Below are 17,553 nucleotides of genomic sequence, written 5' to 3' on the forward strand. Positions count from 1 at the left end.
ATTTCATGGCCATAATGGATTTAATGGCTTAAACTTTTTCCCGCTTGTTTTTCCACTCGGGGCCATAACAATAGCTGAGGCTAGCCGTAATGTTAGCATTGTTCTGGTTGTACTAACAGCCTCTAATTAGATAATATTCTTTGATAAGACCTTTTTAGTTACGACAACCAACAGCAACAACAACAACAATTTATGTAAAGGACATTTCCACACAAAAATGAGTCCCCAAATTCCTCATGGCATTCGGAACGAAAAGGGAGGGAGGTGATTATTCCATGGTGTGTATTTAACTAAATGGCAACAAAGTGTTGGCGCGTGCTCAATTAATTCGAACGCCATAAAAAACCGGTGGAAGTACATAATGTCACTATTACAACAACAACAACAACTAAATGACTAAGAACAGTTAATGACAACTATTGCAACAAATAATGGCTAAAGGTCATGCAGCTAGACACGAATGCGAACAATCCAGGATCCCAGTGATGGAAAAATTAATTTAGGGTAGACCCTAAAAAATATTTTAAAAAATCTACGCCTTAGGGTACACCCTAAAAAATATTTTAAAAAATCTACGCCTTAGGGTACACCCTAAAAAATATTTTAAAAAATCTACGCCTTAGGGTAGACCCTAAAAAATATTTTAAAAAATCCACGCCTTAGGGTAGACCCTAAAAAATATTTTAAAAAATCCACGCCTTAGGGTAGACCCTAAAAAATATTTTAAAAAATCCACGCCTTAGGGTAGACCCTAAAAAATATTTTAAAAAATCCACGCCTTAGGGTAGACCCTAAAAAATATTTTAAAAAATCCACGCCTTAGGGTAGACCCTAAAAAATATTTTAAAAAATCCACGCCTTAGGGTAGACCTTAAAAAAATATTTTTAAAATCCACGCCTTAGGATAGTCCCTAAAAAATATTTTCAAAAAATCCACGCCTTATGGTAGACTCTAAAAACCTATTTTCAAAAATCCACTTCGTGTTGGTCCCTGAAAAAAAATAAAACTCCAAACTTTTTTTTTGTTTTCTATAAAAAAATATTCAGTCCTTTATTCATACACCAGCCATCCTGTTTCACAATATCGGGCAACCATTCTGGGAATATGACAAATAAAATCCACGATTTGATATATCAAAATCCTCATTGCCATCTGTGTTGACGAACAACACAAAAGGCTTTGTGGCACTTGTTGTGGCCACTAGGCCCAAACCACAAAACCGATCACTTGGCAGTGATGCACCATTCTGTTGCGGATTTGGTATTACAATAAAATCTGTGCTGCACTCCTGGCTCTGCACAGCCTCGGTGGCCAACAGCGAAGGGTCCACAGCACCCACATCATTGGTCAGGGTAAATGAATACGCATCCGAATCCACCTGGGACCAGGTAATCGAACATTTATTCGCTGCCATTCGTATACAGATGCCATACATGTGATTGGCAATTTGCCGCGAACCGGGTACTCCAATGGAATTTGTCAATGAATTCGGTGCCGATACATAATTAAAACTTTGCACAGTGCCACTTTCTTCCATATAGTATTGCAAACATCCTGAGGGGGCCTGTGTCGGTGAGGCACATGCCAATTGCGTTATTTGAAATTGCCAATGACGATTGAAGGTGTAGCCGGCCGAAGTGGCAACCGATATGGTAATCGGTGAGTCGCCATTAAAATCCACATAAACATGTTGCCCGGAATTTTCACCACAAATTGCAGGGACCCTTGAAGCACCTCCAGTAATCTGCAAGGAATCCGTTACACAATAACCATCACCATTGGGAGGGGCCAACGAAAGCGACAGGAAATCAATTCTCAGTTGACAAATATTCGAATCACAGGGTTGCACCACAATCGTGCAACGTCCACCACCACCGTATGTACCCGGGTAGCCGGAATTATAGAAATAGGTATTATTATACTGCGTCGTAGCACCACAGGTTTTTTGATCTGCAACCAAGGTATTTAGAGGTTAGTGGTGGTCCTTATTTATTTTTATTTCTTCATCTATACTTACAAATACAACACACAGCCTGATTTGTTATTGTGGAACACCCTCCCGCCGACACACCACCATTGTCACTACACTCGCCTCGCACCATACAGGTGCCAAAGAGATTATTTTTACCCGTACACACCTCATTTTGAAAACGTCCTATGGTATAAAATGGGAACCCTGGAAAAGAAGAGAAAAGACTATGATTATTGGAAAAGTTAAAGAAATGATTATAAAAAATTCTTAAATTTCTAATAAGGTATACAATGAAACCCCACATTGGGCGCCACATTTTCTTTAGCATGGGAATGAGGTAATTAATATAAAAATAGATAAAGAAAATGATATATGAACATGTTGATACAAAATTCGTATGACCTCTACGTGATTAGAGTTCTTATAAGCTATACAAAAAAGCCCCACGTTGGACGCCACTTCATCATTAACATGGAAATATGTTCATTGTCAACAAATAGGTAAATATATGGATAATAGATAGATAAACATATCGATGGTTTTTGATTTTTATTTTAAATTTCCACGTTGGGCGCCAGATATAAATCACAACATTTCAGATTTAATTAATAAATTGTGTATTTGATTTAATATATTTAAAAATCCACAAAAAAATAATAAAATATTTAACAATCTCAAAAAGCCCCCCATTGGGCTCCACATTAACAAACTGAATGATTATCACAAAAAATGGGTGAATATAACAATGTGTAGTCATAGTCATATAATTGTACTTTGGTCAAATTTCACGTTGGGCGCCACGCAAACACATAGTATAGATCATAAATGGTAGGTGATGGATTTTAGATAGATATTTAATACTTGGATAAGCTTATTGGTGAATTAAGAGGTAATTTTAATATTTAAACCCACATGTTGGGCGCCACATCAAAATAAATATCACTCATTGTTCGAAATCCCCATTTTGGGCGCCAAGTTGAGAAACATTAATAAATGTGTAGAAAAAGACAATACTATAGAAACATATTACACATTTTGGGCACCAAATTCAAACATATACCGAACCTATGTTTCTATTTTGAAATATTTAAAATTTAAATACGGAAATGCAAATGAACCATGCTGCCGATTTTCTACATACTCTACACAGTCTAAATCGAATTCCTCCACGCCCAAAGATTATAGCGAATAAATCGCAAAACTATCGGGCCGGGACAAAAAATGTATACACTTGAAGTATCAGTTAATTTTTGGTAGAGTTAAATACCTTTTTCTAAATTTTATCTCATAACGGCAATATGATGACTTTAATCCTGTTATCCATTCATCTGAAACTTTGCCGAACATGCCATTGATGTTGATCATATCATAGCAGAGCTCCTTACTGCTGCTATTCTACACTTGAGTGTTCTAAGTTGAGTACTACGCTTTCCAAAAGGCATAATTGTTAATTAAGACCACATATGAATCTCAATTCTACATTGACTGGAATCTATAACGAACAACTGAAGCTAAACGAAAGCACACAACGATCCATTTGGGGAATAGTGTATTTGAACGTATTGAACTATTCTCAAAAAGGAACTATCGGTACCAGTTCCAGTCGAATACTTCATTTTGCTTCAGTCATTTTTCCCTAGAGTTAGTTCTCCCTATGGTCTCAAATGTAAGACGATTGAACATTAGTATCGAATCGTTCCGGAATTAATAATTTAAAAAAAATATATATTCAGAAAAAGGAACGATCGGTACTTTTGCTCTCGTTGTTTCTTCTTGTTCTAGTTCATCCAGTTCCTTTTGATCCAATTGTTCAGCTTAATTTTCTCATTCATTGGCGGAATTAACTGACTTGTAACAAAGAACGATTGGACTGAAATGAAGTATGAAACTAAATCAATTACCTAGTTCATTTTTGGGAGCGAACCGAAATAGATCGAACCATTTCAGGAACGAGATTGCCCAACTGTAGAGATTACTGCGGGTGGGTTTCAAGGAGTTCGTTCACATTTAGTAGTGAAATTCTGTCCCTAGAGTTAGTTTTCCCTAAGGTCTCAAATGTGCAACGCTTCAAAAGTAGGCTCGGATCGTTCCGGAATGAACTAGTTCAACGAAACTATTACCAGTTCCTTTTGCTTCAGTCCTACATTTTTTACTGCCTTTGTCAACTAGTTCCTTTTAATCCATTAATGCTTAAAGTAAAAAAACGAACCGGTAAAATTCGAACCACTTAACGAATGAGTTTACCAAACTCTAGAGATCGGATGTTGGTTAGTTTTGAGATAGAGACGTATTGGCCCTACAGTTTGTTTTCTCTAAGAACTTATCTGTGAGACGGTTGAACAACAGAGTTAGATCGTTCCGAAATGAATTAGACCAACTATGGAACTATGGTTCAAAATGATGGATTGGTACTAGATCCAGTTCTTTCGTTCATCAAGTTCCATCTGTTTCAGTCTTTCATGTTTCCCGTTGTTCACCTATCTCCTTTGCAAAAATGCTAATGGTTGGTTCACATTGTGATGATGATTTTTGACTCAAGAGTTCGATCTCTTTGAATGCTCTCTTAAATGCTTGAATAGTATAGTTGAACTAGTTCAAATGAACTATTCTGCAATAGGAACGATCGGCATTAGGTCTGGTTCTTCCGTTCAACTATTTCCTTTTGCTTTTGTCATTTCTTTTTGTTTTCTTTACTGAACCTTCTCTTTTGGTAGAGCAGAAGCTCTTTTTGGTAGATACAATTGTCACCATATCCTTTGCAAAAAATGCCGATGATTGGTTCACATTGAGATTGCGACTTTTCCCCTAGAGTTTGTTCTCCTTATCGTGTCATGTGTGAGACGCTTGAATATTAGATTTGGATCGTTGCGAAACGAATTGTTTCAAATAAACTATTCAGCAGAAGGAACAATCGACACTAGGTATGGTTCTTTTGTTCGACAAGTTCCTTCTGCTATAGTCGTTCATTTTTTCTCGTTTAACTAGTTTCTATTGATTCAATTGTCTCCATCTCCTTGGCAAAAAATGCCGACGGTTGGTTCACATTGAGATTTCGACTTTTCCTTAAAGTTAATTCTTGTTATGATTTCATTTGTGCGACGCTTGAATATTAGAGTCGTGTCGTTCTGGAACGAACTAGTTCAAAGTAACTATTCCGCAAAAGGAACTATCGGCACTAGGTCTGTTCACACGTTCTTCTACTTCCTTCTACCCCAATCGTTCAGTTTTGTTCTCCATCAATTAGTTCCTACTGATCCAATGGGGCTCCGACATGTATCAATGTGGGATTGAACTATAAGGAATTTGCGGAGGAAATCGAAAAAGGTCGACCCGGCTTAGGAAGAGATGCCAAATGGAGTTTTTAACTGCTTTAACATGAGATTTTTTAACTGTCTTCGCATTAGGTTTTTAACTGACTAATTGTAATATTATATTAGTGTAACAACCTCCTACAAAAATAAAATTTTCTTAAATGGACTGTATATAAAAAATAAACCCCTTCTCTAAATATGTAATATAATTATATAAGCCTGTCCTGCTCCATATAAGCAAAGCTCTCTTCTGCGAATCAGTAAATTAAACGTGAGATTCGGCACATGAAAACAATAACATAAGAGGACCCTCTGTATAGTTTATTAAAGCAGTTCTATCTGACGTATTCCGATTATTGGCTTAATAGATCAGAAGGTGAATGGCGCCCAAAAAATTCTTAGGAAATCATTACACCTTATACCTGGAGTTTTCAACAAGATTTTTTAAGATTATAATTTCAACTAGCTCCGATATGCTTTCTAGAATTTGACAAGGTTTTTCTTTCAAAGAAAAGAACATGTCATTCTGATTAGACTTATTATGTTGGGCGCCAAATCCGTAGAACATTCAATCAAGTCCATTGAATTTGAATTGTGACTGTTACTCACAAATGTGAGCTATTTATAAAAGTTCAATGGGTTGTTAAGATCTGTTGACTAGCCTAACCTAGTAGTTGTTTGAATTATGCTTGAGGTGGCGCCCAGCGCAGGGTAGGATAGCACTGTTGCCACTCTTGAACACCTAAGTTAGATTACTTCTAGGGCTTTTAGCGATTACTTCTATTGATAAAAAAGGATATAAACGGTTAATAAAAGGGACCAAGTCAGTGAAGCCTGGTTCAATATTTACTTTGAAATGGCGCCCAATATCCTTCTATTCTTCATACTTTATATGGTAGGATTACTACTTTATTTAGGTAATATTTTTGGGTAATAGATTAGCAAGTATGTATACCAGAATTCTAGAATATGCAAGGCTTTTTACCGATGAAACTCACTTGTCTTGAGGAATGGAAATAGAATTAGTTGGGCGCCAATTTCATGCAAATATAACAACACAAAGTAAGAATGTAAATTTTTTTATATTTATTTCTCTCTCGAGGTAATCTACATGAGCGAAGTTACAATGAAAAGGAAGGCCAGAGAGATACTATATACCCACCATTATGGTTAAGCCGCTCATTAGGCAATGTGGATTACAATGGTCTTTACTTGACAATTTGTATTTATATTGAAGTTAATGCGACATTGCTATGTGAAGTTGGAAATTCAATTCAAGGTTCGATATTTGTCATCACACCAGAATAAGTGTTTTTGAATTGTATTGAATTGGCGCCCAACATGTGTTCATTCACAAACTGTAAACATTAGCAATACAATGTTGCCTGACACAATGTTTCAGCAACATTGTATACATAATTGTTTAAGTAAAAAAGAAATTCCCCAAGGGCCTTTTTGGGAGAAATTACTTTTTTGCTACCTTTTGTCAGACCGAAACACATTTATTCACCCGACATTAGATCAGTAACTAAGATAACATATAAGTGACGCCAGAATGACAGCGTGAACGATTGTCAGCAACATGTTGGGAATGAAGTTCAATACTTCTCAACATGTTGCAGCCAATCATTTATGCCACTAATTAGTTAAGGGTGATTTTTTTGAGGTTAGGATTTTCATGCATTAGTATTTGACAGATCACGTGGGATTTCAGACATGGTGTCAAAGAGAAAGATGCTCAGTATGCTTTGACATTTCATCATGAATAGACTTACTAACGAGCAACGCTTGCAAATCATTGAATTTTATTACCAAAATCAGTGTTCGGTTCGAAATGTGCTTCGCGCTTTTCGACCGATTTATGGTCTACATAATCGACCAAGTGAGCAAACAATTAATGCGATTGTGACCAAGTTTCGCACTCAGTTTACTTTATTGGACATTAAACCAACCACACGAATGCGTACAGAAGAGAATATTGCGTCTGTTTCTGAGAGTGTTGCTGAAGACCGTGAAATGTCGATTCGTCGCCGTTCGCAGCAATTGGGTTTGTGTTATTCGACCACATGGAAGATTTTACGCAAAGATCTTGGTGTAAAACCGTATAAAATACAGCTCGTGCAAGAACTGAAGCCGAACGATCTGCCACAACGTCGAATTTTCAGTGAATGGGCCCTAGAAAAGTTGGCAGAAAATCCACTTTTTTATCGACAAATTTTGTTCAGCGATGAGGCTCATTTCTGGTTTGAAGTGAAGAGCAACCAGAAGCCGTTCAAGAACTGCCCATGCATCCGGAAAAATGCATTGTTTGGTGTGGTTTGTACCATGGTGGAATCATTGGACCGTATTTTTTTCAAAGATGCTGTTGGACGCAACGTTACGGTGAATGGCAATCGCTATCGTTCGATGCTAACAAACTTTTTGTTGCCAAAAATGGAAGAACTGAACTTGGTAGACATGTGGTTTCAACAAGATGGCGCTACATGCAACACAGCTCGCGATTCTATGGCCATTTTGAGGGAAAACTTCGGAGAACAATTCATCTCAAGAAATGGACCGGTAAGTTGGCCACCAAGATCATGCGATTTGACGCCTTTAGACTATTTTTTGTGGGGCTACATCAAGTCAAAAGTCTACAGAAATAAGCCAGCAACTATTCCAGCTTTGGAAGACAACATTTTCGAAGAAATTCGGGCTATTCCGGCCGAAATGCTCGAAAAAGTTGCCCAAAATTGGACTTTCCGAATGGACCACCTAAGACGCAGCCGCGGTCAACATTTAAATGAAATTATCTTCAAAAAGTAAATGTCATGGACCAATCTAACGTTTCAAATAAAGAACCGATGAGATTTTGCAAATTTTATGCGTTAAAAAAAAAAAAAAGTTATCAAGCTCTTAACAAATCACTCTTTATAAAGGCTATGAGGTAGCTAAGAAGATTACAATTATATTTAAAATACTGACCTAATACTCTTTGATCCCTAATCCTTAGGTTCTAAGTGGCAGGAGTACAACCCAGCAACCAAGAGTTCAACCAACAGAAGACCGTAACTGGGAAATCGAATTTATTTGAAAAATTATTTAGTGCTTTCCATAATGCGAAGAATATTCAACTTTTTTTTGTAGAATGTCTTCGAAGCCATTATAATATTTGCATATTTGAACCGAACTCCATTTGCATATTTTAACAACATTATGTTGGATCAGCTGAAAGTGATCATCTCGTGACTCCAGATTTTGTCACATTTGAAAAGTAAAATTTTTTTTATCTTATTCTAAAGTCAAGGTTTCAAAAACCAGACGATTTTAGTTGTTTCCGATCGTGCAACTTTTTTCAAATTTCCTTTTTGACATCTATATATAATTATAGAACTGAATACAAAAATTAACAAATCCATTTCGATTTTTTTTTTTTTTTTTGATACATGTGCGATTTAAGTTTGAACTGACGTAAATAAAGTCATGAAAAATTTCTCCCGCTCCACCCTTCGACTGATATTTGCTTGAGGGGTAGGCCGTCTCAGGCGTCGTTGTCGTCATATGTTTGTATATGGATAATGTCTGTGTGAATTACTTTCACTCGGAAAACCGTGATGATTATTATTGGGCCGATCGTGTCCCATCAATTAGTAAGGCACGAGTAGTAACTGCATATTTTATCAGCATTTGTATTCTTTTTTGTCTCATCTGAACTTCGTGGAGAAATTGAATGGTGGTGGCATCATGCCCATTTTTAACACATCGCTATGTCTGAAAACCTAGTAATCTTTGTTAGTTCTGGTTGAAACGAGTTGTAACAACGAAAAAAAAAACGAAACCCAACAACCGGCAACTTAATTGACATGTAACGGAAAATGAAATGAGGCGGGGAAAATGTTAACAGGGAAATGTTCTATTAACACCGAAAAAAACTGAAAGCAGAGAAAATTGATGGCAATTTTTTAAGTGCTAAATATCTTAGATATCTTAGAAGGTGAAGTAGTTAATGGGGTTATACGCGTGCCATAACTATAGCTAGGTGGCTTGAAAGCTTTAATAATTCGTTTCAAAGAAATTTGCATTGTTGTCGTTGAACTATTAACGAGTCAATTTACGAAGAGCATCAACGTCACATCGTAGAGCACGCGTGACGTTTCTTTTCCAGTCGAAGTTCACAAATTTGAAACTCACACACACACAAACAATTCAATTAATTATGTTAACAATAGGCCGTCTAGCCAAAAGGGGAGTGCCAAATCACAAAAGTGTGCTAAATGGCGCCCAATCACAAATTTCAATTAAAAATTCGTGAGTACTTCTCGACTTTAAACATGTTTGCATATACGTCAATCCAAATACATATTCAGTAATCCCAATCAACTATAACCAAAATATTTTGCGACCTCCTGATAGCGTATACAGTGCTGACTATATATGGATTTTACTTTGGGCGCCACTTTAATGAAATTTGTAAACAAAATAGTCAAATAGGCTAGATCTAGAGTAAACATGCCACTCGATATTTTAAGAAGCTCATTAAATCACTTTGAGTTTTAGGATCAGGTCAAAACATTGGAGCACGGTCACAATCCGACCAGTTTGCATAAAAAATGCAAATATTTACTTCTGCTGTTGGTGTCTAGTCCAATTAAACCCTGAAATATTAAATTTCCAATTTGAATAAAATTGGCGCCCAACAAATAATGGGTGAGTAAACATGTTTCAGTTTTAGTGAAAATGGCGCCCAATTGTTGTTATCTAATATTATTAAGGGTAAATTTGTTACTTGCAAAACAAAAAACACCTGAAGATTTGAGAGTCTTTCTTTATAGAACAAATAATACACATTGGAATCTGGAAGGTTTGATCCTCAAAAAACTGAGATCTAACGGTTCGAAAAGGGTATTGGTTCGGAAATCATACAATTAAAGAAATACGATGATAATACGGCAACAAATCACAAAAATTCCGAAGCAAAAAATCTATAATTTAGAGATTCGCAAGTCAAAATTTGACTAACCGATCTTTAGTTAAAACAAATCTAAAAGTAGGCTGTTGATCATAAAAAAATGTCGAAAATCGAATTTTTAACTGATGTGACACATTTAAATGATCATTAAGTCGTAATTTCTGTTAGAGACACATGTCGAAAAGTTCACATTTCCCCTCCTTTACACATCCCCACGCCAATTTAATGGCAAGTTTTTGCAATAATTTATTTGCAGAAAATGGCGCCCAATCAATAATTTCAATAGCAATACCGTAAACATTTCTCAATACTTACAGTCAGGTTTGGCATTAGAGATTATTGCCTGTAAAAACTGGCGCCCAATTGTTATTCACAAATATTAGAAGAAGAGCTCAAGTTGTGATAATATACCTACGAAAGTGGTCTGGAGATGGAAATTTTCTTATAAGGATGAAAGACCATGGTGAGTATATTACGAACTAAGAAGAGAATACTCGCCATAGATCTAATTTTTGAGTGTTGAATTTTTTGATGCAAATTCTAAAGTTCGTGAAGAAATACGTTTATATATTTCTTCAGTCCCATCGAATGAGGAATATTTTTGTAAAACATATCAACTTTCTATTTCGGGCCCTTGTGCTTCATTTTTAGACTTTATTTCCTTGAATAGTGAACTAAATACGACTACGAATACGATGTTTTTTATCTCCAAATATTCTACAAAAATGTCGCTCATTTAGATAGAGTCCACATAGAAAAAAATCGAAAGTCGTAAGTTTTTAGTGTCCGTTTCCTATTTCCCGATCCTTGATTAGAAAATCACTAATAAATTTCGAATAGTTAACTGTATAACTGGCAGACTGTCAGAAAAGGCAACCTTAGTAATGCATACATTCGAAAAAAGTTTGTTCTCATTGTGCACCGAGCTCTTATACATCAGCTCAAAACAGCACCATTTGGACCGGTCAAAATGTGTAATTGATCCATCATCCTCAGTACAGTCCTGACATGAGAACCAATGCCTTTCAATCAAATGTATCAATCAAAGTGGATTGAACTCGAAGAACAAAATGAACGTCCTGGCTCTCATACTATTTCCAATTTAAAAAAGAAACGTTTGTGATTTTTTCTGTATATATATTTTTTGTATCTGTGAAATGTCTGAAATGTTCCGACAGATCTGAACGAAATCGAAAGGTAATCAGAGCTTAGTAAATATACCAAGTAAAAAATGGGGAGTGTGTGAGCAGAAGGAACTAGGTCAATCATTTAGTTCCATAGCTCAGTTTAGTTAATTCGGCAGATGAACGCTAAGAACTAGATGAACGATTGGATAAAAAGTAACATAATGTAGAACAAAATATGTGCGACTTGAGAAAAAGGAACTAAATAAAGGAACTAGGTACACTATAATTTTTTTGCCAAAATGTTCGGAAAAATTTAGAGTTAAGCAATCTTGTTTCTGAAGCAGTTCGCTTTTTTGGTTTTGCTCCTGCAACTAGATTAATGAAAGAACTGGACCTTGTAGCGATCCTTCATTTTGCAGAATAGTTTCTTTGAACACGTTTGATTTGCTCGAGAGGTTTCACGAAATTTCCGAAATTTCTGATATATTTGTTTTATATTATGTGCTCAATACACATTTCTCATGGTTTATATTTCGGAATTCGGTTTGATTCTGATGCTGAATTTAAACGTGAAATGGTTACAAATGCTGTATGAGAGTGTGTAGAGTTTTTGGCGAAAACAAATTCAGAATCCACATGTGAAATGTTATGAAAAAAGTTGGGAAAATCTGAGGGAAGCTTCGATTTTCGTAAAAATTTCGGAAAAAACTCTGAAGTAAACAAGGATTTTTTACAAGGTTAACCGATAAGGCCACAGTAAAATGCCAAACGATGTCTGTTTAAATTTACTTATTCTGAGAGAGTTGTATGTTTTGTGAAAGATATTATAAGTTGGCACCTAGATAAGACTGAGACATGAATTCGCCTTCTCGTAGAACTTATTAATAGGCAAATGAAACAAAAGTTGCGAATTGCCAGAGAAATAAAAGATTTTTCGAATATTCGAACCGAAATATTGAACCTTTTCGGACACATTTAGGATGTTTGATAAGAAACAAAGAACAACTTTTGTATATTTAAGGGGACCCCCATTCTCGGCGTCAATTTTTTTTTTTGATTTAATTCGAATCTACATTAATTCAAGAATGTCTCTACAAAATTTCAAGTGAAAATCTCAAGAACTCTTGAAAATATAGCCGATTTATTGTGTCAGAATCAACTGACGGCTAAAGGGCTTCTCAAACTTTAAACGCGTTTTTCTCTTTTGGGAATGGCGGGCACGATAACTCAACAACTAATAACCCAATCGATTCAAAATTTTTACACGTTTCTCTGTGAGTGTATAGCTATCGTATGAACTAGGATAAAGCCAATCGGTGAAGATCTTCCTTATTTTTTAATTGGTTTTTGGTTAAAAAATCGGCGATTTTCCAAAAAAAAATTTTCAAAGGTCTGTCATTTTGTTAATTTTAGAGCGATGTCAATAATCCTAGTTCATACGAGAGCCAAACATGTATTCTTTCTAACACCGTTGGAATTTTCGGATTCCGATGTTGCAGTGGGGAGTTATCATGCCCGCCATCAAAAATAAGGACTTTTCTTTAATTACAAAAAACAACAACAAAACAATAACAAACAATTTTTTAAAATTATTTTTCTTCTCTTTTAAATCTTCAAATATATATGTGCAAAGTTACAAACCTAAACAAGCATTGGTATTGATTTACCAGCCCATTGAAAATCTTGAAAAATTAAAATCGGGAGTGGGGAGGTTCCCTTAATTCAATATTCCGAAATAGTTCCGCATAATACGAAAATCAAAATGTTGTTGGAAAATGTATCTGTAAATCTTACAAAAATCGAATATTTAATACGAGATTCCTAAAAATCGCTAGTAAACAAACCCGATAAAATACGAATCAACCTTAGAGTAATGTCCGATTAATAGCAGAAATTCTGCAAATATTCTTAAAAGATATCTTCTGGAATTTCTATCCAATTTATCAGGGGAAAACATAGAAACATTTTTCGATATTCTGAATAGAAAACAAAAACTTGTCTCAGAGAACCATGTAAAAATCGGCTACTTTTCTGTGAAATTTTTGTACTGTCGAATATGTTTTAAGTTCAGACAATTCTGAAGAAAATCGAAAAAATTTGGAGCTTGTTCTTAAAAATTTTGAAGTGCCAAGGTAGATAGCAATAATGCAAGGTATTAATTAAAAGAAGTAAACAAGTGGTTAAGTTATTGGTAACTTCATATGGTAACAATGTCATTGTAGAAGGTTGCTACTCTTAGAAAATTAAATTACTGGCACTGGCTGGAAATTTAAACATTGCAAAAATTGGAGTTGAACTTCAGTAATTTCGAAAACAAAAAAAAAAAAATAAATAAATGAAAATAAAAAACCAAACCAGCTTCAAAATAACGAAAATTGGGCGGGACCTTTATATAGCACCCATATATATGTCAAGATATATAATGAAAATTTCTTCGCAGATGTAGCCGTCCAAACATCAGGCTTTTCGTTTAGAAAATGCGCTTACGGGCCACAAAATACGACAAATTGGATGGGACCTTTTTATGGGGGCTAGGTCAACTGTAGAACTGCATGGTCTTCATATTGAATACTAAGCGACTATCAGTTAGATTTTTTTAATGGAAAACTCTTCTCTCTCTTCTTCAAAGTTTTTTGGAAATAAATTCAATAAAAATCATTCACAAAAATCATGAGAAATTTTTATTTTGAATTACGAAAATTTTATCAGACAGAACAGTCCCTTCCACATCCAAAGGAACATTTTACAGTCATAGACAGTTTTTGTATTGAACGTATTCCAATGAAATGTAGTCCTTATTTGGTATTCGAATCTTCAGGCAATTGACCGACTCTCTTCATGGTTTTATTTTCAAATAGTTTTTAAAAGGGAATTATCGGGAATTCGGACAGAAGCTGTGAGGATGACACCAAAAGAATTCGAGTAGATAATTAGTGAAATAATCAGAACCTATTACAGCATCCATCTCGTAACGCTGAAGCCTAGCTTTCATTGCAGTCTTGAATTCTGACAGAATTTCATGGCCGTTGGGTAGATAATTAGTCAATTTAGACATTCGGAAATTAGATCCAATTTAGATTCCAATAAGAAAATTCGATCCAAAGAGGCTCTGCCATTATCTAATGGTCAGTGTTATTCAATTTCATAAATCTCGAGTTTTTTATATTGAAATCTCCGAGCTGAATTTTGTTTTATTTTATTTATTATTTATTTGCCATAGGAATTCACAACAACCCCTTGGCCCATGCTACCTTTGGGAAACTTATCATCAAAATTTTTTTTTCATCATCTCATTTTGTTGTACATATTAGTTTAGTTTTGTTGTTGTTAATTCGCATAATCAATTCGCATCGCAATTGAAAGTAATTTTCAATTCACTTTCGCTGCCGGAGTGTGTGACCCAGTTTGGAAAATGTCAATGTTGACAATGAACCAATTTTTTGTCCATGTGTTTGCGTTTTTTTTTCATCATCATCTTCTTCTTCTTCCTCTTTTTCTTCATTTCAATACTTTGGTTAATTTTTTTGTTACTGTTTTTTTGTTTATTTCGATAATCTATTAGAGAGTTTTTTTCAATTTTTTTTTTTTTTTGGTGGGAATGTCGTTACGTCAACCTGACAATGGATGACTGACTATTGCGCTACAAAATTTGGATTGAGGAAAATACCGGTCACTCTTTTGTTGTCTCAGAGAGAGAGAGAGAGAGAGAGTGAGTGATCGATACTGAGAGTGAGAGTTTTACTTTTTTTTTTTTTGAAACTGGAAAATTAAAATTTACTCACAACGCGCTTTTCTCGAATTTGTAGCCAATGAAGAATTTGCGCCCGATGCTCTTCCCGATGTAATAGAATCTGTCATTTCGATAATTGTTTGATTTTCTTTCATATTTTCACTATCACCACTTGTTGTTAGAGTTATATTTTTCTGACACAACACTTTGGAATTATTCAATAATAAAACCATGATCACTAGCACCAAGTTGCGGTACATCGATTTACGTAGAACCATTTTCGTCGATTTTTTCTTCTTTTTTAATAAAATGTTAGAAATTTGCTTTCGGTGTTATTTTCTTTTTCTTCTTTTTTCAGAAACGAAAAAAAAATTTCGAAATTTTCTTCCACGTTATAAAAGACCGACAACTGTTCGCTCTTAAGACTCGATTATCACTGAAGATTTTTGTAAATAAAGTTGAACTTATTCTGATCGTTCGACACAAATACCGTGAAGGTGTTAATTGGTAAACGACATGCACCATTCAACTTTCTTTCGGCCAGGGACAGTGGTACGTGGTGATGCGGTGGATCTCCGAGGAGAATGAAATTTTTTAAAATTATTTTTTCAAGTCCTAACCAAAGGCGTGGATTTTTTTTAACCTTACCTACTTAGCTGGCTTGTTACCGAACGGTTGTTCCATATGCCGAGCTTAAAAAAGATTTCCAAGCGCGTCGGTTGTGTGCGCATCTCCGCCAATTCGAATGACCACGTTCCAAGATGTTGTTTTCTACTTGGTCTTTCCATCTGGTTCGTGGCTTTCCCATTCTACGAGAACCATCAGCAGGTCCGCTTTTATATGCCTTTTGAGCTGGAGCATTCTCATTCATTCGCGCTACATGGCCTAGCCATCGTAGTCGATGCAGCTCACCACGTCAGACTATGTCGATGTCCGCGTATAAATTGTAAAGCTCGTGGTTCATTCGGCACAGATCGGCCCGTAGATCTTTCGGAGAATTTTTTTTTCAACACCCCAAGAGCTGCCTCACCTGCTTGTGCAAGTACCCATGCTTCAGATCCATACAACAGCACGATTAGTATCAGCGTCTTGTAAAGTGTGAGTTTGGTCTGGCAGGAAGTGGCCTTGCTTTTGATTTGCTTACTCAGACCATAGCAGCATCTGTTGGCCATCACAATCCTTCGCCGAATTTCAAAACTGATGTCACTCGATTTATTTATGGCGATACCAAGATATATAAAACCCTCCACGCCTTATGTTGAGGTCTCCAAAAAAAATCTTTAAAAAATCCACGCCTTATGTTGAGGTCTCCAACAAAATTATTTGAAAAATCCACGCCTTATGTTGAGGTCTCCAAAAAAATTATTTAAAAAATCCACGCCTAATGAAGGTCTCTAAAAAAAATTCTTTAAAAAATCCACGCATTATGTAGGTCTCCAAAAAAAATCTTTAAAAAATCCACCACGCCTTATGTGGAGGTCTCCAAAAAAAAAAATATTTAAAAAATCCATGCCTTAGGTGGAGGTCTCCAAAAAAATTATTTAAAAAATCCATGCCTTATGTGGAGGTCTCCAAAAAAAAATATTTAAAAAATCCATGCCTTAGGTGGAGGTCTCCAAAAAAAATTATATAAAAAACCAGTAAGGAAAGTAGTAAAGTCGGACGGGGCCGACTATATGATACCCTTCACCACTATGGGTATATTAAACAGAACTATTAACATGAAATATATATGGGAGCTATATAGACCGATTTTCTCGAAACTTGGCAGACATCACTCTAGGCTCAATTCAGTACGTTATGCCAAATTTCGTGCAAATCGAAGGATATATAGGGACTTTGGTGCACCATTTACATGAAATCGGACGAAACTATATATGGGAGCCATATCTAAATCTGAACCGGGCCCCCAGGGCTCCCCCCTGTGTACGTCCCTGATGGCAGGTATATATAAATCTGAACCGATTTTCTCAAAACTCGGCAGACATCACTCTAGGAACAATTCAGTACGTTATGCCAAATTTCGTGCAAATCGAAGGATATATAGGGACTTTGGGGCACCATTTACATGAAATCGGACGAAACTATATATGGGAGGTATATCTAAATCTGAACCGATTTTCTTAAAACTTGGCAGACATCACTCTAGACTCAATTCAGTACGTTATGCCAAATTTCGTGCAAATCGAAAGATATATAGGGACTTTGGTGCACCATTTACATGAAATCGGACGAAACTATATATGGGAGCTATATCTAAATCTGAACCGATTTTCACGAAACTTGGCAGACATAATTCTAGGCTCAATTCAGTACGTTATGCCAAAATTGGTGCAAATCGAAAGATATATAGGGACTTTTGATGCACCATTTACATGAAATCGGACGAAACTATATATGGGAGCTATATCTAAATCTGGACCGATTTTCACGAAACTTGGCAGACATCATTCTAGACCTAAAT

General features: G+C 35.7%; 1 protein-coding gene across 1 annotated transcript; it reads right to left on the bottom strand.

Annotated features, from left to right (window-relative positions):
• Positions 1–1,076: 1,076 nt before the first annotated feature.
• Positions 1,077–15,367, bottom strand: LOC133336382 (uncharacterized). The gene is made up of 3 exons (XM_061544677.1): positions 15,142–15,367; positions 2,019–2,177; positions 1,077–1,951 (listed from the first exon to the last, which is right to left on the bottom strand). Exons 1-3 carry the CDS (start codon positions 15,365–15,367, stop codon positions 1,077–1,079), a joined length of 1,260 nt encoding a protein of 419 aa, XP_061400661.1.
• Positions 15,368–17,553: the final 2,186 nt, after the last annotated feature.

The sequence above is a fragment of the Musca vetustissima genome, unplaced genomic scaffold (genome assembly GCF_032173495.1).
Source record: "Musca vetustissima isolate MV318-11 ecotype Yass unplaced genomic scaffold, APGP_CSIRO_Mvet_v1 utg182161, whole genome shotgun sequence".
NCBI lineage: Eukaryota > Metazoa > Arthropoda > Insecta > Diptera > Muscidae > Musca > Musca vetustissima.

What these genes read in the sequence shown, in the direction of transcription:
- LOC133336382 (XM_061544677.1), bottom strand. Translation starts at nt 15,367, where the DNA reads ATGGTTCTACGTAAATCGATGTACCGCAACTTGGTGCTAGTGATCATG. An exon ending in AAATTCGAGAAAAGCGCGTT is followed by an intron (nt 2,178 to 15,141) that starts GTGAGTAAATTT and finishes CTTCTTTTCCAG; the next exon opens with GGTTCCCATTTTATACCATA. An exon ending in TCAGGCTGTGTGTTGTATTT is followed by an intron (nt 1,952 to 2,018) that starts GTAAGTATAGAT and finishes CCTTGGTTGCAG; the next exon opens with ATCAAAAAACCTGTGGTGCT.